The 27,061-nt window shown below is 42.9% G+C and overlaps 3 protein-coding genes across 10 annotated transcripts in view; 1 reads left to right on the top strand and 2 right to left on the bottom strand.

Annotated features, from left to right (window-relative positions):
- Positions 1 to 635: 635 nt before the first annotated feature.
- On the bottom strand, positions 636 to 2,778 carry LOC120953362 (uncharacterized). Its single transcript, XM_040373230.2, has 3 exons — positions 1,971 to 2,778; positions 1,510 to 1,884; positions 636 to 1,436 (listed from the first exon to the last, which is right to left on the bottom strand). The coding sequence occupies exons 1-3, from the start codon at positions 2,311 to 2,313 to the stop codon at positions 1,300 to 1,302; spliced, it is 855 nt and encodes a 284-aa protein (XP_040229164.2). The 5' UTR covers positions 2,314 to 2,778; the 3' UTR covers positions 636 to 1,299.
- A 5,756-nt stretch (positions 2,779 to 8,534) lies between these two features.
- Positions 8,535 to 10,512, top strand: LOC120950967 (golgin subfamily A member 7). The gene is made up of 3 exons (XM_040369415.2): positions 8,535 to 8,970; positions 9,047 to 9,199; positions 9,268 to 10,512. Exons 1-3 carry the CDS (start codon positions 8,830 to 8,832, stop codon positions 9,406 to 9,408), a joined length of 435 nt encoding a protein of 144 aa, XP_040225349.1. The 5' UTR covers positions 8,535 to 8,829; the 3' UTR covers positions 9,409 to 10,512.
- Positions 10,513 to 15,071: 4,559 nt separating this feature from the next.
- Positions 15,072 to 27,061, bottom strand: part of LOC120948436 (cGMP-specific 3',5'-cyclic phosphodiesterase) — a 60,404-nt gene continuing 48,414 nt past the window's right edge. For all 8 annotated transcript variants that reach the window (XM_040364744.2, XM_040364747.2, XM_049607881.1 and 5 more), the window contains 6 exons: positions 26,901 to 26,992; positions 25,897 to 26,220; positions 23,252 to 23,405; positions 22,916 to 23,075; positions 18,257 to 18,477; positions 15,072 to 18,168 (listed from right to left, as the gene is read on the bottom strand). In XM_040364744.2, coding sequence (XP_040220678.2) covers positions 17,684 to 18,168; positions 18,257 to 18,477; positions 22,916 to 23,075; positions 23,252 to 23,405; positions 25,897 to 26,220; positions 26,901 to 26,992 — 1,436 coding nt within the window. In that variant the 3' untranslated portion in view covers positions 15,072 to 17,683. The remainder of the gene's footprint in view (positions 18,169 to 18,256; positions 18,478 to 22,915; positions 23,076 to 23,251; positions 23,406 to 25,896; positions 26,221 to 26,900; positions 26,993 to 27,061) is intronic.

Here is a 27,061-nt window from a genome sequence, read left to right as displayed (position 1 = left end):
TCGTGAAGTGCCCAATCAGCATGGAGCGTGTAATAGCAAATCCGGTGTCCATCTTTCCCTACCACAGTGTGTCCGTCTTTCCCACTTTAGTGTCAGGATGCATATACCACCAGAAAACAGTATTTTTTATTGCTTTAATTCTCGGCCTTTCACCAGATTTTAGCTTAATAATCATAGCAACTTTCGTGTAATAAAACTTCCGAAAAAAATGTTCTCAGTTTGGATGCTGCATTGTACGTCTTTACCTAGCATTAAACTTCATTATAAATTAAATATAAATCAAATAATGCGTCTCTACAACCAAGCCACACTAGAGCATTTCTCGAAACGAAGTAACTGGTTAACTACACAGCGTTGTGCAGGCCTGTCAAAGAATTTAATGCAAACGACCATCAAAGTGTTAACAAGAGCTGACGGACGCTGGATAAAAAGCCCTTAGTCAGGCTGTCGATGACCCTTCGTCCTTCGATGAGTATTAAGTGTCGGATATAAAATCGATAAAAAATGAGCCCATATTGCGTATCCTCTGGGAGAACACGACTACGATGGGTCTACCCGTTGCGGACAAGGGTCGCAAGCAGAAGCTTAAAGCAGAACGGTAGAACCCGGAGCAGCAAATAAAAACGTCCATCAAGTTTGGTTGTATTTTCACACGATTTATTCACCGCATCCGTGTTAAGTTTTTTTTGTTTTATTCTATCTACGTGGGCTAACCAGACGCAGGACACTGTCACCCGTACCCTTCAGCATGGCTAGCCTTCTTCTCTTCTCCTATCAAGAGCATGAGCGTGGGAATCTTATCCTGGGCCTAGGTTTACTAGGGGCTGCAATGCCACACAAACGAACAAATAAATAATTCAATAAATAATTAAATCAACAAATAAATACATTAATCATCAAATTACCACTAGCCCCCGAGGAACGAGCAGAGGAATAAAATGTGTGCAGGCAAGCTTTTGATAAGAGGGAAACATAAATTCCAGCTTGGTGCAAAAGCGTGAAAATGAGCAGCCAACAGATGGAATACGAAGAGTGAAGAATGAAGTGAAAATTGAAAAAAAGCTACAGATAAAGCAGAGGGTGCGTGCTTAAGCAGGAAAAATGAAGCATCAGATAGGGAATGACGTGTTTGGCAAGCAGAAGAAAAGATCAATGCTACGGACAGAGGGCGAGAGAGAGAGAGAGAGGCGAAAATGTGCTGTCAAGATGGAAGCAGGACTAGAGTAGCCAGGGTGGGGAAAGGTTGAGGCTCGAACCGTCAGCAGGGTTTACACTATGGAACGGGTCGCGCTGAACGTTCTAGATCTTATGATTATCGATGGCATCGAGGAAGCTGTATCCGCTGTACGCTCGGTTGCTGGCCCAATCCTTGCTGTACGCATTGTACGGGGAGGCCGAATAGGACGGGTAAGCACCGTACGAGGCATAGGACAGTTCTGAAAGTAGAGCAGAATGTGTAAGGTCAGCCTTGCTGTCTTAATGTTTTGCTTGGTGGGCTTTTCAACCAACCGGGACTAGATTCGCTCGAGATGTGGGAATGGGCGTGAATGACGTGCGGCTGTATCTTGCAGATGTTCGTGTTACGGAAGAAGTGGAACAGCAGCAGCCCACCGGCAATCAGCAGCACCTGGATGAGTCCCACACCGAGCAGGATCGGCTTTAGGAGCAGCTTCAGATGCACCAGCTTCAGCATGACGGCGAGCGGAAGGATCAGGCTCCATTTGCGCTGCTTCTGCTTCTTGCCACGGGCTTCAAAGTCATCGTCGGCCATGAAGCGAGCCCCACTCTCCGCTCCCATGCCCACCTGCACACCGTGGCTTGCGATGAAGGTGTTGAGTGATCGTTGCAGGAACTTGGCACCCTTGATGATCTCGCTATCGTACTCTGTACGGGATGGACAAGCAAGGGAAATTGCAAAACATAACGTTGGTTGTTTCATTTCACTTTTCACCCATCACAACGACACTTACGGCTTATTTGGCGCGCCTCCGGGAACACATCGTCCTCCTTCGGTTCGTTCAGCCGCACGAGCTTCAGCCCACCGGTGGTCTCGACGGCCTGGTTCTCCGAGGCGAACCAATTCATACGCCCGGTAGCGAACGACCAAAGGTAACGCGAGAAGCGATACTTGAAGCAGGACAGCAGCCGCTTGGACTTGTAACACTCGGACTGAGTGTTGAGCACGTAGTCGTCCAGTTTGGTTGGAGTAGTGCCGGCACCGGCCGGACCGGGATCAGGCTCACCGACTGCGCCTTGACAAACCAGGGCAAACAGCAGCACACCGACCGCGACTGCACCATATCCTAGCGACATTTTTGGCTTTTTGAATGGATTTCACAGTACAATCACAGCAACACTGCACTGTTCACTTATCTGCTGTAGGGCACGGGTACGCACACACACACACACACACACCCCGTACAGAGGTTTATTGAACACACGCGTTGGAGCACTGCTGCTTGTTCGATGTGTTCACGAGGCGCTGCTGATTGATGCACTGTGACTGCTGCTATCCAAGGCCATCGGTTTTATACTACCAGCACCCGTCTGCAGCGATTTTTCCAGGTCAGTCCACCGGTTCAAACCCGCCCAGCAGCTAGATGGGGTCTCGCGCCAAGCGATCCTCGTGCCACGATCACGCGTATCACTTTCCCGGATCTAATTGTTCCCGTCCTGGTGCGCTTCCTCCGGGCGTAAATGGCAGGGTGGCCCTTACCATTTCACTATCAATCGTGGCGCCCCGGCCAGCGAAACGCATCATTACCCCGTTATGCTATGCACCCCTGTGCTCAACGATTAATAGTGTGTATTTTTCGCGCCCGTTCCATTGATGAGACCGGCTATCGTACATGGATTGTTCCGCAGCCAGTCTGTATGAATGAAGCTATGCAAATAATGAAAATTTCACCTCGGCTAGTTTTTATCATCGATGGAGAGAATTATTTTTGTGTTGTCGTATGAGCACGATCAACTTCAAAGTGAACATTTTCTACCCAGTATAACAAGAGCAACTTGTAAAATGGAGAGACCAAAACGAGAAAAAGTGTTGCTTCATGCTTACAACGGGATACTTACAACAAATTCTTCCCAACAGCATTATTCGTAGAAATTGAAAAAGGCAATGCATGCAATCGAATTGAATTCAATGCCAATGAAATCATCATTAACCTCAGCGCATTCAATTGTCGGGGAAATAATGTTTATCGGGAACTTTTATTTCGCTTTTCCGGGATTTTCTTTTTTCACCATCAAACTATGCGAACAATGCTGATGATTTTTTAATCATCTAGCAACAAGATGAATGTTCTGAATGAAACGAAATCAACAAAAATGTCAGACGCATTCAAACACATTCGATTAAAATTGCAAAGAAAATAAGTTTTTTGCGTCAAACATTCATTACACGAACAAACACTATTCACAGGAAAACAACAAAATTAAGGTCTTTATTAACCAAACTAGAAACGAGAAAACTTACCGAAAAAATATGCTGAAGATTATACCAATATGAGTAGAATAAACAGAACAAAACCGATACATTATATCACAAACCATGCGTGTGCTTTCTGAGCCCTAGTTTTACAATCCTGTTTTGGGATTAAAAAAAAATCCCTGTAGTTATGTTTAGGTGATGTTAGCAGTGAAATTATTATTACTATAATTATAATTATAGAAGGAGCTGGTCTCGTAGTACAATCGTCAACTCGTACGACTTAACAACATGCCCGTCATGGGTTCAATCCCCAAATAGATCGCGCCGCCATACGTAGGACTGACTATCCTGCTATGGGGGGGAATCAATTAGTCACTGAAAGCCAAGCCCACAAGAGGGTACAGGCAGGCCTTGACCGACATCGGTTGTTGAGCCAAAGAAGAAGAAGATAATTATAATTATTTCATGAGGTTGTTCAAGCATTGTGAACGATTTTAACTCGATTTCCCAATAATCTATATAAGTGCTCCCCAACCTTTTTAGGATTGCGGACCAGTTGGCTTTGAAAATACATTTGCCGCGGCCTACATCAATTGAGGGCATGTATTTTATACACTTAGTTTAAAGTATTTAATCAAAAATAGGTTTTAATCTGATTCTAGACGTGCCTTTTGAAAATGCAATTTTAAGGGATTGTGATTAGGGGAAAAAATGATGATGATTGTGGGAAAAAATGAACGTTAACATTATTGTAACATACTATTCTATTTAAAAAAAAATTCGCGGACCACTTCTGTTAATGCCACGGACCACAGGTTGGAGACCACTGATCAATATCATCAGACTTTTAAATGACGTATCGACGCATCCGTTTCTTATTTGGCACAATACCCATAGTCAAACATGCGTTTGAACATGCGTTTTGAGCACGTTTTACGAGACAATTGCAAGACACGTTGTAATAATGGATTCAATAATTCAATTAAAAAACATGAAAACAGGAAACATGAAAAATGTACCATCGCCCAATGGTCTCTTGATGTGAGAAATCTGTATGGGTTATTTTTCCATATAGTCTATCCTCTTATAGAAAGACATTATCGCGTAGATCGTTGCATCAAGAAGAATAGAAGAAAGTAAAAACACACTTTTTCAAACCCATAATTTAAATATTAATGCTCCGTAAAATTCTCAGAGCTGTTCATTTCTTTCTTTTATTATCGAAACTTCGAACAGTAACACTATTACAGATTGATATGTGTATGAAATACAACGCCTTAGCCAGGTGGGATTAATACTTCATTAGACGTGATATAAAATCCCCATCATGATCGCAATACGTCATACGGAGGGAAACGGAGCCATTTCATACCGTTTGCCGTATTGAGATAAAATAAAACCAGAGACCGTGTATTTTTACCCCATTTCTATCTACCAAACCCATAACAGGATGCCACTTCAAAGAAAATGTACAAGCAATTTGAACACATTGAAATTTAGGGTGATGTTTATGTACGAACACACACACACACACTCATACATTATCCGTTTATCTGCAGGATGGGCACATTTGGTCAAATTTAGCTGGCCATATCGTTAGCAACACTCAATCGTTTGCGGGGCAGGGTGTTAATTATTTACTTTAGAGTAAGGTCGAAAAATTTATGACCCACTCATACCGGGAAGCTAGCAAAGTCGAGTGGGTGTAAAGATTATGAATTTCTACGTGCTTCTTACAGGGTTTCCAGTTTAGTTTACCATATTGGTAGACATTTACGCGTATTTCATTTAAAAAAATCATAATTTAATACATTACTTTCAATGTATTATTTTACCATTCCATCCTGTAACGGCAGCTTGTTAGTAACGAAATTAACGTAAGTATGTTTACAAATAAAGAGGTAACCCCTGTATCGTGCGATGTTCATATTTTGCCCGTCCGAGTTTAAGAGTCACGTAAAAGATATTCTTTCTAGGAAAAGTGTGAGAATGAAAATTGCCACACTTAAGCGTACAGTCGTCAATGCTCAAGCCAATCAATCCAGAATTCCAGATCTCGGTTTAGGTGTAAAGTGTGTTACGGGAATCGACATTAAAACCATCTTCGCTTCACATTAGCCTCGGGTGAGATAGAACGTTCGGCAGATGGTTGATCAATAAGAGGTGTGTTTTTTTTTAATTATGCAAAGATGATAGTTTATAAGGGTAACTGGTTTTTCATCTTCTTGGCCATTCTCTCGGGATCATCGTACCGGTCGGTGAAAGTGGCCTGCTAAAATCAAAACTTTCATTCAAACGAGCACTACAGCCACCTCCTGGGTCTTGTAGATTAGCTCATTGTGTTGGTGTGTGGAAGGAATAGGCGGTTGCGATCGAACTAGGGACGATAGGTATAATCGTTCATTTGTTCTTATCGTGTATTTTCATAGTCTTCTTGGCATGCGATTGGCAATCAAAACCAATTCGAATTGGACGTAAAGTTGTTTTTGGTATTGGATTGTTTGGATGATTGTTCATCAACTCAACTATTTTTTAGTTCATTGTTTTTTAGGGTAACCTTTTATGTGTTTCCAAAGCTATGTTTTACAGAACATATATAGTTGTACAAAAAATAAACCCATTACTCTGTTCCGCTCATCGCTCATCATCATCAGACAAGCGAAGCATCTTTCAACGTGCACGCAAGATTTTGCGCTGGAATGCTAATCACCGGCGACAGAGGCAATAAACACACATACATACACACGTACGCGTGACAAGCGCACACGCCCTTAGCCGTGGCGGTCAGTGTCCCAATCACCGCCTGATCTAGTTCGCGGTTCCGCCTCGTCCAGCCGCCATGCATACATGAGCATACGTGCAGTCAACACGGCTGCAATTATGTTTCATCTGACACTTGTACGATCGATACCGGAACGCCCTGCGCGGTGGCAAGTGAAAAAGACGCAAGCGGTCGGGCGAGGAGCGGAATGAAGCCTCCTCTTTCATTCTGTTTTGCCGCGTTTCGCATAAGCCATGCTGAAGGGTCGTGACGACCCTGACCAGGACCTTGGACGCGATGATGGCGATGCTGGCTATGTGCGCCATTCGGTATCGTTATTAACCTCGGTGCGTCTGGTCGTTCGCGAGTGGAGAGCCTTCAGCATCGATGCTGTAATTAGCATAGTATCACTTTTTAATGAGATTAATTTAAATGAACCCAGACGCTGGGCCACTGCACTACACCACGACAGAAAGTGGTTGTGGGAGCAAGGGATCCCGTTTGTTCCGGACGCTGAGCTGAATTAAGTGAAACCGGACATGATTACGGCGAGTAATTGTGATCATCCGCTCCGATACTCCGATAGATTGATGGAACGATGGTAAAAGTGTGTGTGTTTTTTTTTTTTATAAAGAAAAATGTTTTCTCTTTGATTTGAATTTTAATAATGAAATGCTTGTGGGAGTACGGCAGCAAGACGTCCCGTATTGTGTTTCCTATATAAAAAGGATCACTTTATAGAGTATATTTGTAGTAACAATATGAATATATGTATTAAAAAAATACCAATTATTTCGATTAAAAATCTCGTTACTCATATCTCGGGAAAACTCATTTCAGCACATCTACCCCCTCAAAGCAAAACTACTATAATTTCCTTCCACTCATTAGATCGCCTCTACAGTTGTCGAGGATCAGAAAAACAAACCAGGTTAGGCGTTTGCACTCGATCCCACAGCAAACAAACAAACAAGTGTCCTCATTGATTCAGTGAACCTGCTCATGCAAAACAAAGTCAATTAGCTGAAAGGAAAGTCGATAAATGTATCGTCCCAGATGGTGCTCTTGAAGAATGTTTCAACTGCAAAAAAGGCAACTACCACGATAGTGCATTTCCGCCACCGGCAACCGGGGAGGGAGTTGGTGCATCTGCTTAAGGCAGAGAATTATGATCGGTAGTAATGTGCTTTTCATTAATTCAACCATCGCCTATCAATCGACAAGTGGTTAATGGATGGGAATTAACACCACTTGACACCGTTGGCAGCTGTTGTGATATAGTTCGATAGTACATAGTGTATATCAGCCGTATTTTTCTACAGCTGTATTTTTTCTGATGATGAAAAAAAAATTGTTGGAGTTGCACCAAGTATTTTTTTTAGGTGAAATAATTGATTAGTCTTTATGTTTCAACTGGAGTTTCTGCAGCTTTGTGTGAAATTTCAATCCACATTTATTTTCTCTGACAAAAAATGTATTGGTTTATTGATTGGCAATCATTTTAATATAAATTTAAAAAATTACATAAAATATTTTTTTTATTTTATTTTATGTATTCAAAATCAGAACAATAACTCATGTGCGTAAATATTTTTCTATCTATTTTTGTATTTTATTTTTTAAATTGTGATTTTCTATTTTTCTAGTGTAAGTGATATGGATATCGCTATAGATACGGATTAGCAAAAAACAAATGTTATATTTAGGATTTGAAACATTTCTTTGGTAACAAAAGAAAAAACGTAAATAAATTTACCTTACAGCTTGATGATTATTATGTTCCAGTTCATCACGGGTACAGTTTTTTTTTTTTATTTTTTTTTTTAATTATAATTCGTATTCGGTTCTTTATTTGTGAAGTGTTCATAGATCAGTGAAAAGTAAATTGGAACGTTGCTAAAAAAAAATGTAAACTCGAATAATTTCCTCTCTTAAAAAGAAACACTGGAAAAAATGCTACAAATTTTCCAATAGGAAATTTTTATCGATGTATCTAACGGGCTTTTTCACCTAATTCAAATATTTTCGAGTTCAAACTGTCATCCGTTTCGTCGATTATTGCTCACAGTATCTATCTGTCCTTTTTCTTCTTTTAGGTAGATATTCTGGATATCGCACTACGGGCAAATCCAATTGGTTTGGCCTAGTTTGTGTGCTAAACAAAAAGTCATCTGCCAATTTATAATTAATTCCATTACAGCCAATCACATTGTACAACATTTTTTTCTTTCTTGCATTATGATTTTTTTCAATTCAATTGTGAACTTTTGCTTTGGGACTATGGGAGCATGCTACTATGGTCATAATATTTATATTCTCATGACAGTTGTCAAATATGACAACACGAAGACGAGAAAAAATAAAGAACGAAAAAAATCGAAAACATTATCATTTCGGTGGCAGAAATTTGATACTTTTTGCAATTTTTCCTCGACCTACGGCTCAGCGCTGTTTTATATTGCCACTGCTAAATGTGTTAGCTAATTCGCTACACGGAAATCTACGTCGAGTGGTGACTGTGCAAGATTGTGTGCTGCATTTTGCGTACGTTCATGTGAACGACACAAAGGGAGAGCGTTCAGCAAAAACAACACAACGGGGGCACTAGCAACTAACCCGCGAGCTAGCATCCGCTATGGCCAATGTACGAATGTCCCAGCCGGGCACACCGGCCACCACCCAGCCAAACTACATGAAAGTATTCATCCAGCGGGATTACAGCGAAGGCACGTCGGTAAAGTTCCAGAACCGTTTCCCCCCGGAGTTGGAGAGTAGGGTAAGACTGGTTGGAGTGTTGTTGATACCTGAACCTCTCAGCATGGCTCATTTGGCGCTGACGCTTTTCCTTGCAGATCGATAGACACACTTTCGAGAGCACCATGAACAAACTGAACGAATATTTCGCGGAGGCAGAGAAAGGCTCCTGCAGCACGTACTGCGAGGGCTGTCTGGCCTGTATCACGGCGTACTTGATCTACATTTGCACGGAAACGCACTACGAAAAGGTGAGCAACGGCGATGACGACTCGTTCGCAGTGTCTGTGTAAACGTTGGGTTAATGTTCCACTTGCAGTGTCTCCGGAAAGTGTCGAAATATATTGCGATGCAGAACGAGCGGGTATACAATCCAAAGGGACTACAGATCACGGACCCAGTGTATCGCGGGCTGCGCGTAATAGAAATTTCCATACTGGACCGACCGGGGCGTACGTGACTGCCGCTGTCCCATTCAACGGAGGAGTTTTTCATGTAGGAAGGTGTCGCCCATGCGTAGCCCAACGTGTCCTCCGGCGAATAAGCAGGAAACGCAGCATTAGCGTGCAGCAATCGTATGGAAACTTAAAGATAAAACAAAACTTCCAATCGACGATACAGTGCGGGGCGGGACAGCGTACCCTTGCGGTATGCAATCCAGGACTTCCCCTCATCGGTAGGACCGCGACAGGACAGACACGCCAGACACAAGGACACGTATACGCAAAACGAACACATATTTCAGGTACGACTTCTTCGACTGCCCCATAGAGACACATTATTCCTGTAGAGAACGTCTACGAACTAGACAACGATACGCTCGAGAAGATTTCTGTGCTCAGCGTCAGCGGGACGAACATGAACATGTTGAATATATTTAAAAGTAGTGAACCTTTTTATCGTATCCAAAATATCGCCAACGCGGTCAGCGCTATTCCCCCTTTGCACGATGATCCGCACTGATCGGCGCTGATGTGTACTGATCGGGAGCCGTCGGTTGTTTGAAGGGCATTAGATGTGCAATCGACGTCGAAAGACGATTTGCTCCAACGATTAGCGATATCATCACAAGCATTCCTATTCCAACACAGGCCCCTCTCACCTTTCTAATGTATAGTAAGCCAGAACAATGGAGAGTGAACTGCGGGATGGGATGTGCATAACGACAAAAGTGCTCTCTCTTTCTGTATCTATCTATCTACCAATTTTACTACATCAATTTTTCGCCACACCTTGGAAACACACGAGGGCCAACGCATGAACGACCGACAACGTTGGGCGAAGGCAATCGTCCGGGCACTAAAACATAACGAATGGCTGCAGCTGTACCCGTTAGTGTATTGACAAGCGATTATTTTTAATATGTTAGTTCGTTCCGTTTAGGGTGATCCCGTTTCTTGAACTGTTTTGCATCACCGACATCTCATGCACTGGTGTCGATGATGGTGGGATAGATCGGTGAGTGAAAGAACGAGTGCAACGTTAAATAGTGGGATGCATTTGTGCGGGAGCTAATAATAAATGAGACGAAAGAGATGGTTCTATATTTATCTGTAAATAACAACCCAACTCGATTAATTAGTGTCTACTGATTGAGAAAAGCATCGTTGGAAAGTTCACTGTCAAATGATTGTTTAAATTGCTTTAATTTAAGTAATTGTTTTGATTCTAAGCCTTTAATCTTCTTTTGATATTCATATTTTAAATATACTACTAGTCATCAACCATAGCTAGGTTAAGGTAAATTCAAATCATCACCCTTCCATCTTTCACGCAGGCAAACAGATGATCTATCGTGCGCTTAGTTAAAAGTTAAAAAATACTTGGTGTATTCTGTTTCCATGAGATATGGCAATTACAGTGTAGCGCCGTTTATCCGGACTCATAGTCTCATAGGACGGACTTGAGTTCGCCCGTTTTTTTTTCAAATAACCTACTCAGAAAGCAATGACACCTTTGCATTGAACTGTCATTTCTCAACAACACGGATAAACGGACAGCCGGATAATAGGTATCTGGATAAACGGCGCTCCACTGTATGTACAAAAAGGCAATTGATATGTCCCAGTGTCGTTCTCCCATTTATACTACTACCATAAGCTTGTAACAGCTTACAGCTCCATACAAGCTAGCAACACAAAATAGATGTTGGTTGTAAGGAGTCCTAAGATGTACAAAAAAACCCCCTACAGTTCAGAGATGGCCACAACCATTATGATACCTACAAGCTTAGACTTGTTCGGATAGGAGTCAAATAGAATAGTCCATATCTTCCTTCAGAATGGGCCTCGGATTACTTCCCCGGTTTAAGATCAAGGATTAATTGACATTATTTAAAAAAAATTATTATTTTCTTCCTTTAATATTAATTTACATGTTTTTTTTTTAATATTTCAATCGCTTCTAGATGAGTGGCCATTTAACAAAGGGGTCTCCAAGCAAACTGCGGCTCGCGAACCAACTGATGCTCGGTCAATAATTATTCTCCAGGATGCTTGGTCCCTGGCTGCAGCATCCCATCCATGTAGACACCCGAACTCCAACTGATCTTGCTTGACCTGGTCCAGCCATCGAGTTCACTGTGCTCCCCTTGCGCCTTATGCCGAACTGGCGATCACTGTCGAACACCTTCTTGGTGGGGCATGAGTCCGGCATCCTCATAACATGCCCCAGTCATCGCATCCTGCCAGCCTTCGCCGTCAGGATGCTTGGTTCGCCGTACAACTCAGCAAGCTCGTGGTTCGTCCTTCTCCTCCAAACTCGATAATGTGCGATATATCTCATATTTCGTGCGGTCTCGAAGTCTTCTGGTTCTCAGCAGTCGGTGAAGCCCATCGTATGCACGATTCCCCTGTACAATGCGTCTCCGGATTTCGGTGCTGATGTCGTTGTCCGAAGTAACGACCGTCCCAAGATAGCAAAACTCCTTTATTACCTCGAGATTGTCGCCGTCAACTAATATACTGCTTCCCATATGATGTAAGTCTTTGGTAAGCAGGTACTTTGTCTTCGTCGCATTGATAATCTATCGAATTCCTGCTACTTCGTGCTCGAGTCGGGTGTACGCCTTCACTGTTGTCTTGCCGATGTCATCTGCGAAGCCAAGAAAATGGAGAAACCGGTAGAGCATTGTGCCACGGATGTCGTTGTCTCTCCCCGCGCTTCGAATGACACCTTCCAGGGCAATGTTGAAGAGCAGACAGGAGAGTCCGTCACCTAGCCTCAGACCTCTGTGAGAATCGATCGATTCCGACAAGTTCGACACTCTCACCTTGCACTGCACCCCGTTCATGGTGGCCTCTAACAGTCGGATCAACTCTTTTTTCCAAAGTTCATTCCGGTCTATGGTGTGATCGGCGATTCCGGAGGAACTACCGGAGGAGTGGAAGCTGGGTGTTATTCACCCAGTCTACAAAAAGAGCGACAGGCTGGATTGCTCGAATTTCCGAGCCATTACAGTTCTGAATGCCGCCTACAAGATCCTGTCCCAGATCCTGTTCTGCAGACTTGCGCCCCTTGCTACAAATTTTGTCGACAGCTACCAAGCTGGGTTTGTTGGAGGCAAAACCACCACCGACCAAATTTTCACTCTACGGCAGATCCTCCAGAAGTGCCGAGAGCGCCAGATCCCAACGCACCACCTGTTCATCGACTTCAAGGCGGCCTACGACACCATAGTCCTGAAGGAGCTATGAAGCATCATGCAGCGGTACCACTTCCCTGGGAAGTTGATCCGGCTGTTAGAGGCCACCATGAACGGGGTGCAGTGCAAGGTGAGAGTGTCGAACTTGACGTCGGAATCGTTCGAATCTCACAGAGGTCTGAGGCAAGGTAATGGACTCTCCTGTCTGTTCTTTAACATCGCTCTGGAAGGTGTCATTCGAGACGGGGGGGGGGGGGGGGGGGGGGGGGGGGGGGGTAGACCACGACATCCGTGGCACGATCCTCTACCGGTCTCTCCAATTTCTTGGCTTTGCGGATGACATCGACATCATCGGCAAGACAACAGCGAAGGTGTGTGAGGCGTACACCCGACTCAAACGCGATGCAGCAAGAATTGGATTGAGAATCAATACGACGAAGACGAAGTACCTGCTTGCCGGAGACTCAGACCATCTGGGAAGCAGTGTATTGATTGACGGCGACAATCTCGAGGTAATAAAGGAGTTTTGCTATCTTGGGACGGTCGTTACTTCGGACAACGACATCAGCAGCGAAATCCACAGACGCATTGTTCAGGGTAATCGGGCATACGATGGGCTTCAACGACTGCTGAGATCCAGAAGACTTGAAGCCCGCACGAAATGTGAGATATATCGCACATTGATTCGCCCGGTAGTCCTCTATGGACACGAGTCCTGGACCACCCGAGCAGAGGATGCAAACGCTCTGGGCGTGTTTGAGCGACGCATCCTCCGGACCATCTTTGGCGGTGTGTTCGAGTTTGCTGAGCTGTACGGCGAACCGAGCATCCTGACGGTGGCAAAGGCTGGCAGGATACGATGGCTGGGGCATGGCATGAGGATGCCGGACTCATGCCCCACCAAGAAGGTGTTCGACAGCGATCTCCAGTTCGGCATAAGGCGCAGGGGAGCACAGCGAACTCGATGGCTTGACCAGGTGAAGCGAGACCTGATGGAGATCGGGTGTCTGCATGGATGGGAGGCTGCAGGCAAGGACCGAGCATCCTGGAGAATTATTGTTGACTGGGCCATCGACGTGCTCTATCGTGAGTAGGCCAACAAGAGAGAGAGAGAGAGAGATAGAGAGAGAGAGAGAGAGAGAGAGAGAGAGAGAGAGAGAGAGAGAGAGAGAGAGAGAGAGATTAAAATTCAGAATAGTCAAAATTATAAAGTAATCATTTTAACACACATCAAGTCATCGCGCATCGCATTATAAGCTCGCGAAGACTGTAGTTTGGAGACCAATGACCTAAAGTCTCTACGTCAAACTTTATTGACCACGTGGTCTAAAATGTTACATAAAAAAGTATCCGTGGGTTCAGATGTACTCAAATGTAACAGCAGAAAAGTTACAGCAAGGGTCAGAAAAATTTGTTCCAATTTTTACTTTAATCCAACGGTTTATTAGATAGCTTTCTAACCATGCTTAACAATTTGAGTGTGCACCATATTTTAATAATTTTGCGAGCAATAAGTAGTGCTTGACCTTGTCAAAGGCAATGCAGAAATGACATCAACCTGGAGCATTCGAAAAATTCAGTAGCGATATGGCAGCATCCATCTCATCTTCGCTGATAATCGGTGGGGATAAGTCAACTGTGTCGTTGATTGAAATGTTAAAAACGAATTACAGGTGCCCTTCATTAGTTATCCGAATCATTCGCCATGGCCTTCGTCCGCCATGCGTGTAGGGATGTTGTTACGATCCACCTTCGATTTTCCTGCTCATTTTTCGCAACAAAATTGTTACAATAGATCTTTTGCATCATGTTAGAACAGAAAATGTCGATGGGACACAGCTGTGATGTTGGACCGGATCGCGGACTTGAGTGTCATATCAAAACTCCGCCAAAATTCTCCTTAAATAATCGCATTGAGTTTTGGCGTCATTGCTTGCTTCAACGAAGTTAGTGAACGCGATTTCTGATTCTTGATATGTTTGGTCATGTTTCCCAGGTACTATTTCACTGTTGGGCCGATTGCATCGACCTCCCGACCAAGTGAACGGAGCGATGTAGCGACTTTTCCCTCGGTCTTCATTTTCAACAACATTTGGAGCTCCTTGTCGCTTTGGGACGCCGGCTATTCGGAACTGGTCTATCTTTCGATGCTCTGATTCTTGTCTAATAGTGCCAAGATATTACAGATGCCAGAACAGTTGTTCTTTGATTGGTCATTTTTTGGCGATCACGGTTAGAGTTAGACAGATGTGATTTGTTTGGTCCAATCGTTAAATTTTACGACTTTAACAGCATGCCCGTCATGGGTTCAAGCCCCGAATGAACCGTGCTCCTATACGTAGGACTGATTATCATACCATGGGTAAGCTCACGTGTAGTTCAGGCAGGCCTTGACCGACAACGGTTGTTGTGCCAGAGAAGAGAAAGAGTTTTTATATAAAATATGTTCGGATGTTTTGAAATAAAATAAATCTCCCCCATATTATTCAGTGCTTACAATATTTTTTCTTCTCTCTTTCGCTGCATTGCTCTTGCCTTTCGCCGATAGGAGTGTTCCGTACCCTTTCGTACGCTCTTGTCTCCATGCATGGACTGAAGTTTGCTGCATCACAAAAAAGTATATCGATATATAATCACAAAAATGTTTCTAACCATCAAAGACACGGTATTTGTTTTTTTGTTTTGTTTTTGTTCTTTTAGCAGCTAATTATTACTGGAACATGCAAAGTGTACTATTTTCCGCGCATTTAATAATTACTGATTTGTTTAGCATGCCGTTTCATACGGTTTAGATTGATTTTTCTATCAGCACCATCATCTGCTAAGCCAGCTGAAAAACTTTCTAACAAACCATCTTTGGGAGGGTAGCAACATGTTTTTTTTTTTATTTTCTTGCTACTAACATGTTTGATGCTTCCGGCATGTCTGTATTTTTTTTTACTAAGAAGATCCTAGATCAACTATACAATTGCTTCAAAACGTCTCCAAATTTCAGTCGCAACGATACATGGTGGATTGTTTTATAATTTGCAGGAGCGATCAAGCGACAAAGAACAATAGATGCTTTGGATTCACCATTTAACGTACACTTTAACCTTGTTCTTCTTAACAGTCATGCTCCAAACTTCACATTCATATCTCCCACACAATGGATTGAATTGTTTCGGGTGTAGAAAACCCAACTACTAGCACAATGCGTTCAAAAAAGCTCTACTAAAATCAGTAGCACTCGCCTAAAAGAGCACAACCAAGCATTTAAACCTGAAATGTACAACAGATCATCCGAACAATGCGAACAAAAACGAGAAAAGTAAAATGGTAAACTAAGAAATACTAACAAAAGCGTCACCAACCACCTTGCTGGTTCGTCCTTTCGTTCCTCTCTTAGCGTAAAATGCTTTCAACCTTACGACGAGAAAGCGCAACAACTGCAAACAAAACAATAGCACCAGTGCATAAAGCGCGATGTGCGGAGCTAGTAGTATTGCTAGGGGAAACAAGAGCTAGTGTCATTCCACTAGGTGGGACTGCATTAAAGGACGATTGTTGGCTGCACGGGGCGCCGCTACGCTGCCCGTCTCCCCGCATCACATTCTTATCGGCAAGCGTTCATCAGCGTAACGATTCCATGCAACGAGCTTTTCCAGCTTACAAACCAGCGATAATCGCACCATCACTTGCCGGTCTGGTCCTGCGACGGTTTTCCACCTTTGCAGTGGTACACATTCCCGTCCAGTGCTTTGTATGGACAATGTTTTGTTCTACCCTTTTTGGAGTTTGTCTCTTTCGCAGCTCACAGCAAACTACACCGACTTTTGCTTTGGTTTCAATGTACTCTAACATCTATCTGCTATGGTCTGTTGTAGCTTAACGAATAACAACGCAAAACGATCTCTCTCTCTCTCTCTCTCTGTCTCAATTTTCACACAGAAACCCACAACAACCGGTAGAGAAGCTGCAGGGAAAAAGGGAACCACAGTCACATTCGTGTTGCCACAGCAACCACAATCACTAATACACCGACAAAAATTCGGTACACCAAGGATGTGGTAAGCTTTTTCTCTCTATCTCTCTTTCTGTACTTATCATTCTCTCTCTTTCTTTCTCTCTCTCAAACACACTTATACTGAGTGCTTAATATCTACGAAATCATGGCATGCTAGAAACGACCACTAATGACTAGGACTTTCGTTCTGCCACCAGAACCTGTCAGACCGAAAACCGCTGGCTCGGTTCATTTGTATGTTTGTTTCAGATGGGGAAGAGGGAGGAGGGGGATTGTTTTTGCATTCTCTGACCCGGGATTCAACATGCAACACAGTGCAACAGACACTCACACACGGATACTAACACCAATTGGTTTCTGTGGGAGGTTGGGTTGTGTGAATGTTTTTTTTTTTTCTTCAATTTTTTCACGTCACATTCTCTTTCCTATTCTCATTTGCATAACAAGTAAGGACAGGAACAAATTTACTGTCCTACCGTTGCCTGGTGGTGTTATGTATGGTAAGTTTCCTAAATTGACCATTAGATGTATCCTATCCGGTTGGGCCGGCTGGGGAAGCTCTCCTTGTCCTTCCTTTGCAAACCACTCCCAGACATGTCCACCGCCCTTACACTCTTTGGGATTTTCTTTTGAGCATATTTATAACTACAGCGTAACTATTACAAATTTCACACTAGGAAAAACTAGGACTAAGAACCAACATTGAACTAACAGCCTTGTGTCCAAACAGCCCCGCATCAACAGGGTTGTTCGAAAATTTGTATCGTGTATGCTAAAACAGCGTGACCAAAAAGCGATCCGATTATTCGTTTTACCTCCTCTCCAGTCGCTTCCCCTTTCCAGATTCCCATGACTGTTCCGCTGGTTTACGGAATGTGTTTTTTTTTCTTCGCTACAACACGAAAAACAACGCTACAATACGGTCAAGTCCGGGAGGACGGCGTCTGAGCTAAATGGCTTACGTCTTCACCGTTGCGGCTCTCTCACACACACAAACACACATACGCTCTAGACGGCGTTCTCCCTGTCGGTGGCTGATCCACTGCCACTGCCGGCATCATCCGACGAGTCGGTGTAAAACTTGGGTCACAACAGCATGCACAGCTTGGAGCGCTTCTTGACCGGCTTGGTGGGATGCTTTGGTGGCTGTGTCGCCGGTCCGTCCTGCACCGGTGTCGGAGGCATCCCGCTGCCCGGTGTCACCGGGACTGAGTGCGACATCGCTTGTTCGTGGTGCTGATCGGTGCCGTGATCCTTAGTCTCCAGTCCAGCCGCCACCACAGGGTGATCGCCACCGACCGGTGTTGGCATGCCGTCGTCCGTGCCGCTCTTGGTACTGCCGGGCTGGGAAACAATCGACGATGGTCGCTCGCTACCGGTGGCCGGCGCATTGTGGTGCACCGATTTGGAGAGCTTGTTGCGGACGGCCTTCCCAAGCGCACCCGTCTTGCGCAGGCTGCTGAAGCGTGGCTTCCGCTCGTGCACGGGCGTCGTTTCGGTTTTGTCTTCCGGGTGGGCACAGTTGAGCGTCGTTACCGTGAACTCGATGTCGGCCAACGGTTCCTTGCCAGCTTGAAGTTGAACAAAAAAAAAGAGCGCAGAAAGAGGTTAAAATAATATACCAACCCAACACACCTACAAGCTGTCAACGAAACTCACCGGCAAACTCCTCCACCGGTTTGTCGATCGTGTCGTGATCGATCCAGGTCAGCCCCATCTCCACCTTCTCGGCCAGATCGTGCCAGTGTTGTCGGTTGTCCATCGTACCCTCGTACAGTGGGCTGATCCAGGGGAACGCTTCCGTCAGCACCTTGTACAGCGGCAGACAGATGACGTCAATGAATCCGACCTGCATCTTGGGCAGCTCGTCCTTGCGCTCGCTGTGGGAAACACAACGAGATGAAATGGTAAGCCCGGCACCACAAACAAACCACACACGCACACACAAACAAGGTACAGAAAACGGAAAAGCTTGGAGGAATAAATAGCAACACGAATCAGCGACGGCATCGGCCGCCCAGCGTTACGCACGTCATGGTGATGGATTTTATGATCGCTCCGTACTGGCGTTCGCATCACCCCTGCAGGGTACGGCGTATCGATAACGCTATCGTAATGCTGCCCACTCCAAATGTCCTTCCCTTCTCCTCCCCACAATCTCCAGGACGTGGTGAGCATGGTCACGGGCCGCGGCTCAGGGATAAATTATCTTCCTGCGACTCCCGGCAGTTAATTAAAGTTATGTGCCCGCTGGGACGACACGGGCGGCACGGTTTCGCACGCTTTCGGCCGTTACCCGGCATCTTCGGGGCACCGTTAATATTTTACGTGCTTCGGCAAGATTCAGCCGGACTCCGGGTACGATTGGCCGCAGCATGGTGACGGTGGGTGCTCCGGATGCTGCGCGTAATTTGGTTACGTTCCGCGTAGAGCTCCCAATCAATTGGCACCAACCGTACCGTGCCGCATGGATTATCAGCTGGAGGGGCAATGGCAAAAGGGAATAGGACTCATCGGCCTGCTGTAATAAGCCCGTTTACGATTGATGGGAAGTGTAGGAGGGAGTTGATTTACTCGAGACAAACTATTTTCGGAGTGGGAAGCTGTAGGCTTGAAGACAGCACGGTGATTGTTGCTTTGGAAATAAAATATTCCCAGGGGTCTAATAATGGTTTGCGGTGGTCTATCAACTTTCCACTCCTTAAAACATCTGAGCAACATGATTCAGCACAACGTTTTGTTTTCTATAAGAGTTTTACGCTTCTTTCTTTACATCCTGTTCCATGTTATTGGTATGCATAGGTCGTGTGGAAAATATTTTTGTCTTAACTTATCTCTTAAAAGAGCTTCTTTTGTAAGATTACAAGTTTTGTTTGGATTGCCAATGATTATCGCTACCAATTAACCAATAAACTGAACCATACGGTTTTATGCATGTCACTAACAACATCGGTATCAGTGATAATAAGAACTCAGTAGCAAGGATGCCCAAACAAGCAATATATTTAAAATTTGGGTTGTAATTAAAAAAAGCTATTCCTTGAGCAATTCAATTTTAAATTACACATGAATCAATATTCGTTTTAAATGAAACCTCCTAAATTGCCTTTATTGTAAACCTCAACAACATCAACAACGAGCAAACGACAGAAATAAAATAAAGGGACAGTGAAATAAAAGTTTAAATTTCAATAAGAAATTCTTAACATGTTTTGCACGATAGTAAACCTTTGTCAGCTAACCTTTGCAAACCTAAATATTGTTATTTTTATGTGCAAAATATCGATTAAGTGTGTTTATGTCCAGATCACTATTACTCAGTTGATTCTGCTATTTTTATTCGATTTGAGCGATACCCAATAACTCATCCAAGGAAGTATTTTGATCAGCCATATCAAATAAAAACTTGCATCACTTTAATACTAGGTTTATGGAACCCGTCAATTTGACGGAATTTAAACTTTGAAATGAAATACTAAAAATACACTTTTTTTTTAATCTTGATTTTTACTTTTCGTAAATGTATCATGAATTTGTTAATCATACTATGAGTTTGTAGCATAAGTTTTATTTTCATTCATAAATTTTGAGATACATATGTGGTATGCCTATCTCTACGGAACCAGTTAAATTGACGGATGGGTTGATTACATTTAGTTTATTTAGTTAAGTTGTGACATTTTTCAAAAAGAAAAGAGAGAAATATAAACCACTTATTTTACTTAAAATAAATCTTGATGAATTATTTAAATGAAGTGACCTTAAACGAAATGACTGATCAACTTATTTCTAAAGTTTTTCGAAACTTCCCCCGACATCGGTCAAAATCTGGAATCGAAAAGATATCGGTGCATGTGTTCGGTGAAACAATAACGACTCTTACATTAAATTAGCAATGTGCAGACAATTTTTTTGGACACCAAAACATGTTAACCGATTCATCTTTTTAATAAAATAGGGTTTTTCATAATTTTAACCAATCTAAATAAGTAATTGTATCCACCCGTCAAATTGACGTAGATCAGTAGAGATAGTTATTTATGTAAAAGACGCCCGTAAATCTAGTGTTAACTTATACAGGGTTTACCTTGCCAATCCGGCATGGTCAAAGTGATATCGGTCGGGCGACGTAAACCCTCAATTGGGCACTGTCATTTCTATTAGGGCCTAGTGAAGTATGAATCGGGCATAGTAACTCTGGAATCAGTTTCGGCTCCGGAATTTGCTACGGAATCATAATCGGTTCAGTAATCGCAATCGGTTCCGGAATCGGAATTGATTCTGGAGTCGAAATTGGCTCTAGAATCTGAATTGGCACCGAAATAAGAATCGGCTTCGAAATCGGAGTCGGTTTCGTCTACTCAATATGAAGAGACGTTTGGATCCAATGATGCTACGTATTGATATCCACAAAAAATCAAAATTTAAATGTAAACAATCCATTCACATGGAAATTCCCGGACTGATTTCGCTTTTGAAACTTCTTATTTCAATTCAAGAACTGATTCTCATTCTGGAGCTAATTCCAATTCTGGAGTCAATTCTGATTCTGTTACCGAAACATATTGCGATTCCCAGGTCGATTCCCAGGAGCCGATTCTGATTCCGGAACCTATTCCAATTCCGAAATCGATTCCAGATTCAACTCCTGAATCGGCTCCTGAATCGGCTCGGGAGTCATCTCCGGAATCAACTCTGGAATCGGCTCCGAAATTTGCTCCGGAATCGGAGTCAATTCCAGCATAAGAATCGGCTTCGAAATTGATTCCGAACACGGAATCAGAATCGGGAAGGTCCGTTTCCGAGCTCCCGCCACTAGTATCGAGCTATTGTGCTATGAAGCATAATGGATGCGATTTCTCTTTCCGTATTCTGTACTCCGTAATTATATAGTGCAAATAATTAAACAATTAAAAAAAAATCAATAGTAAGCGTTCGTTGAATGCTGTTAGTTAAAAATAATGGTTATTTAAAAATATACAAGAGACACATCAATAAGCAAAAATTTCTTATCTGCTCCATTGAGTTTACTTTTATAAAGGTTTCATTTTAAATATAATCACTTATCCAAACAATAATCAAAAGTTGACGAAACCTTTAGAGAAGTTGGATCAATGTTGAAATAATATCTTACTTACTCTTTACTTATATTCTTGCTTTTAAAAATACCATTATCTACCGTTTAGCATTTTTTCCTGTTTTTTTTTTGTATAGAGAATTGACAGTAAATAGCTGAAATCATGTCAATACTTTATATAAAACCACACGCCAAACTAGTAAAATATTTAATTGGGCATGAATTTTTAGCTTTCCGGGATGGAATATCAAGGGAAGCAAGATAAGGAAACAAATCTTTTGGAACTGTATAAAATACACTATAAAAATACACCTCTATAATTAGACATGTTTATCTTATGCTGATTCGATATAAGGAAAAAGTAATAAGGAGTATTCCCGTACCTTCTCAAGTAGCTAGTTATACTAGTAGTAGCTAGTAGGGAGTTGACCATATGAATACTGGATAACTCAATATGACAGCTGTTAAGGTAAAAGATACTAGTAGTAATTCAGATAAAGTATTCCTACTCTTTTTATTTTAATTTAATTATTATTATTTTATTAAGTTCATCTTTCAAAACTGGTCAACTGAGAGAAAAAAATCGTGTTTACAAAACTGATACGTGTTCTCTAAAGCTCTTCTGATATCCAAAGTATTACTAAAAGTACCCAGTAAACTTCATTCAGCACTCAACGAACTGAATTCTGTCGGTACACAAAACATTAATTTCATCCTTACATCAGTCGATCGCACGTTCATCAGTTACACCACTAAGGGGCATTTTTAGGTTGGCAACTCCATCAGCTGAAAGTTGCGTAGAGAGGATAAGAAAGACTTATTTTTCAATTACCGTCTAAGCCCTGCAGGGATGTTCCAAAAATTTGGCGCTACTCTGCGGGGGGAGAGTGCGACTGTTTTGTAATTGAAAGCTCCCCAACTGACAGAGGGCTCGAGGTTTCCGAGAACAATGATAAAAATAACCGCCAGCACAAAACACATCAACACTGTGCGTCAAACCCGATGCTCGATGGGGAAGAAAATTGAACGCTTGCATTACTAACACCGTGCTTTGATTTGCGAAAGCGAAAACTGTTTCATTAGCTTGGATTATTGGTCATATTTTATCATATCCGCTTCTGCCGTGATCGAGCGAACGTCGCTGTGGGGGATTTTACCGCAAGTAACAGCATTAACCCTTCGCCAAAATTGAAAGCAAAACACAACCGCAACGCAATCGTATAATGAAATAAACAAATTACCGATCCATCATCGCCACGGGTTGCTGATTGAGCTGTAGCTTCTCCAGATCGCCTTGGTCGAAAAACTCGTCCGCCACTAATTTGGCCACCCGGTGCTGAACCTCCCACGGTTTCGCAATGGCGCTCACATCGCATGCCGTCATCATCATGCCGCACAGGACTAAGTTCAGGGTGCATTATGGTTGGAAGAGAGAGAAATAGAGGGATTGAGGGGAGAGTATAGTGTGTAGTAGGGTAGTAAAAACAGATGCATTATTAGTATGGCAGGTCAAATGGAAAACTCTCTTAAAGCTAATATGCACCATATAGGACAGCGAAGGACACCATTCTACTCACTTTCTTTTTTCTCCTCGCTCTGCCAGTCGAACTCGCCGTTCTCGATCAGCTCCAGGAACTGGTTGCGCTTCTTGAAGTACATCGCCAAATCCGTCGACAGGATGGCCGTCTCGACGACTTTCATCACCGTGCGAAAGTCTTCCGGGGACAGTGCCTGCCATGAAACATTCAAAACAAACATGCTATATTACTGCATTTTTTTTAACTTGGCGTAGAGAATCGATTCCATTCCTGAGGACTGTTAAACGCGGATCACTTACAACGGTTGTACACTACCCTAGTGGTTGGTTGAAACATTAAAATAGGTCGTGAAGGGTTTCGTTTGATCTATCACTTAAAGGCTTGCCAGGGTTCGGCTCGTCTAAGCGTAAAGCGATCGTGCGTAGTTGCTGGGTTGAATAATTAAAAGCATTTCCTGCATTGCGGTCTATTGACAGGCCTACCTGCGTAAATTTATCGAACGAGTACTACACAAACCGGTGTGAAAAGTATTCATTAGGGGTCACTCTACTATAAGCTAGGTGCTAGACGTTCTTTTGCTTTTTTATTTTATTATTCTACCCATCGTTGCCATGATAAAGGCAAGATACATTTACAAAAGCAGAGACTATGGCACATGGAGCAGAGTGTGAAAAGATTCGCTAGAAAAATCGCAATTTCACACGCTCAACAAAGAACAAAGGACGCAAAAGAGCCGTATTTTTTTTTATAAATGGCGTAACCCAGACACATAGAAAGAGAATGCGTTAAAAAGAATGTGTGAAACTTCACTCAGTCACACATGCACCATGTCACCGTTTCACCTTCGCCAGTTATAAAGCATGAAACATTTGATAGTGTGTTGAACGCTTACAGCAGCTTTAAGCGGCGTTATTGCTTTACTTTTTATTTTCATTGCTTTCTGCTAGCCATTCTGTTTTTGTTTTTGAGGAGTAAATAAAAAGTAAAAGAAACCAAATCCATTCTTTTGTACTTCACAGTAAACTACAGTGTATCTTTCCATTGTTCTTTCCATCCGTTCACAATCATGCTTATTGCCGAAATCATAAATTAATAGAAAACACAAAGCAAAGCTCACGGGTCTCCAGGCGTATAACCCATCATTTTAAGCAAAGGATTTCGTTAAAAATGGCCAAAATAGCTAAAACCTGTTATCATCAATGGAAGAACCACTTTCGCTACATAACACAACAGCTTACTGGAGTCAGCTTTTGAAGCTAAAGCAAGGGAATTTAGTTCGCCAGGAAAAAAAAACGATTGCAATCATAATTTTGCAAGAAAGATAGCACTAAACATATGCCATAGCAAGGGAACAGACACGGAGCAGACTGGGGTTTTTGGAATATATGAATGTGGCATTTCCATTTAGCCATCGTATATATCTGCAATTTTATGATCCACCCTCCGGAAGGTTCGTTTTCGTCGTGGAAAATGTTGAGCGAGAGAATGAGACAACAGACGGCAAACGATTTCTTATTCCTTCATTTTTAACCCCACCGTATGAGGTCTGGGTCCGTATAGGTCGACTAGCATACTACACATATCGTCTCAACGAGCGGTAACGAAGCTGTTCCGATGGAATGCGTTCTTGTTCCGCCCCAGTACCAATATTCTGTCACCAATTTCAAACGAATTATATCGATTTTTGATGTGTTTAACCATCCTGCTTCCGTATTCATGAGTTTTTTTTTGCGCATGAGAAAAGCAAGCAAAACAGCAGTTGGTGCCGGATGGTGTTTCGTAACAACAAAAATTAAAAACCTACTATGGGTGTAATAAACTGGAGCCATAATTTGCTTTCAAATTGTAGATAAGGAAAACAGGTTCCGGGTTGAACGATTCTGATCCAACGGGCAGGTGCTTGACGGTATGATTCTAACCTCTTGTCGATTTGTTTCATAGTCGACATAAAATATGTTTTATGTTTCAAATTTATGATAAATTTAGAATTCAACACTGGACATTTTGTGACTTGCCAATTACAGCCTATAACAAATCGTAAACCCTTATTTGGATTATGTTTAAGTTGTTCATTCGCATCGTACGAGAAAGCTATATCAAATTGAATACAGTACAAGCATAAGACTGCTACTTATTAAATTATAAATTATAAATAAGTAGCATTTAAGAATACTAAAGTATTCAATGATTATGCACTCATATCACAAGAAAGAGGTGGAGTGATGATTATCACATACTAACAACTAAATATATTTAACTAATAATACAAGTAATTCGACTAATATCAACACTTCAAACACAAGAAACCTACTTCAATCATTTTGGTTGATATGATATTCATACTTCCACTATTTACGACATCTAGACACAATTTGGTTCAACTTTACTTTTTGGGAGGGATTTTCAATCAATATGCAAAAAATGTATTGTTTTACAACTTGTACTTTACACCAAGCTACATCCGGGCTCACTTTTTTCCCAACCGGCTCCATTTGAATGACGCGGTAAGGCGAGCGAATGAAAAATCCCCAAAGCCTTCCTCTAATTGGAAAAACAAATTTCCAAACGTATTAAGCACGTGCACACAACTGGACCGGAAAGAGATTTGACCAACAATGCAGAATCGATCCCACAGACGGACCAAATAGCCGCCCAACCCCCTCGAACCAAACGGTACCACTCACCTGGAAAATGTTGTTACCCTCGGAATTTAGTATCATGACGCACTGATCGAAATGGTGATGCTCCATCGTGCTGGTCGTGTACAGGATGGCCAGCGGACTGTCGGTTTTCGATTGAAATGCGTTGTTCGTGCCCCGGTGGTCGAGATCGTGGCAGAGGCAGGCGACGAGCAGGCCGAGAATTTCCAGATCCGTCATGAAGCGTTCCATCTTGCCGGTTTTCATCATCGCAAACATGGTCTGGGCCACGTTCAGTGCGTGGCGCCAGTTGTGATACTTCACTGGACGGTAGTTCTTCCGCACGCTCAGTATCCAGCGGCACAGGACCTGCAACAACAGGGGCGCACAAAAACCACGTTACCATGTCACCGGTCGTATGTATGATAGAGTGTGTGTGTTTTTGCAAGGGCTTTTGAAATGGCCGGTTCAAAGCTCGGGCTTCGTTCTGGATAGCGGCTCGTCTGCGATGGGTCACAGGATAGAATGTAATTAAAAAGGGAAAGTATGGGAAGGGCAAGCGCGTTAGAGCATGTGCGCCTGGTTCGTTCACGTGACATTATCCAGAGCCTTGATCTCGGGATAACGAATCGCCAAAAAAAAAAACACTCCCTTGTCCCCTGCCCTTTTAAACCCATCTCTTCTAAGAGAAGATCCACTTTTCGGCGCTGCCCAAGCGAATGGAGATTTACGATGACTCTAATCAGCTTTCGAGCGAGGTCGAAGTGGGCCGGACTTGCAATATCAAACCGTTTGGCCCAACCCATCCAACGTACTGACCAGTGTGTGTGCGTAGGTGTGTGTGAGTGGCGAGCTCGCAAGCTCGTAATCGTATTTTACCGGGGCACATAAATTCATGCCCTCTACCTCATACGGGCGAAGCGCTTCGGCTCAAACGATTGGATTGTCTTGAGCCGATCGAAAAGGCGTAAGAGAGGTGTGGAGAGAACAAAAAAAAAACACACGCACCCATCCACCCGGAGTTGGAACCCTATAAAGCTGCCACTTACGTCGTAGGGAATGTGAAATTGCTGAACCAGATTGCATTGCAGAAACATCCGCACCGCTGCCCGGCATGTGTCATCGTCGTCGAGATCGAAGTCTGTAAAGGCAGATTGAAAGCAAAAAAAAAAATAGAGCGGTTAAAGAAAATAGTATGTGTTTTGCATAC

The sequence above is a fragment of the Anopheles coluzzii genome, chromosome 2 (assembly GCF_943734685.1).
Source record: "Anopheles coluzzii chromosome 2, AcolN3, whole genome shotgun sequence".
Lineage (NCBI taxonomy): Eukaryota > Metazoa > Arthropoda > Insecta > Diptera > Culicidae > Anopheles > Anopheles coluzzii.
The sequence above is the reverse complement of the archived record's forward strand: the minus strand, read 5'-3'. Positions and strand labels throughout refer to the sequence as shown.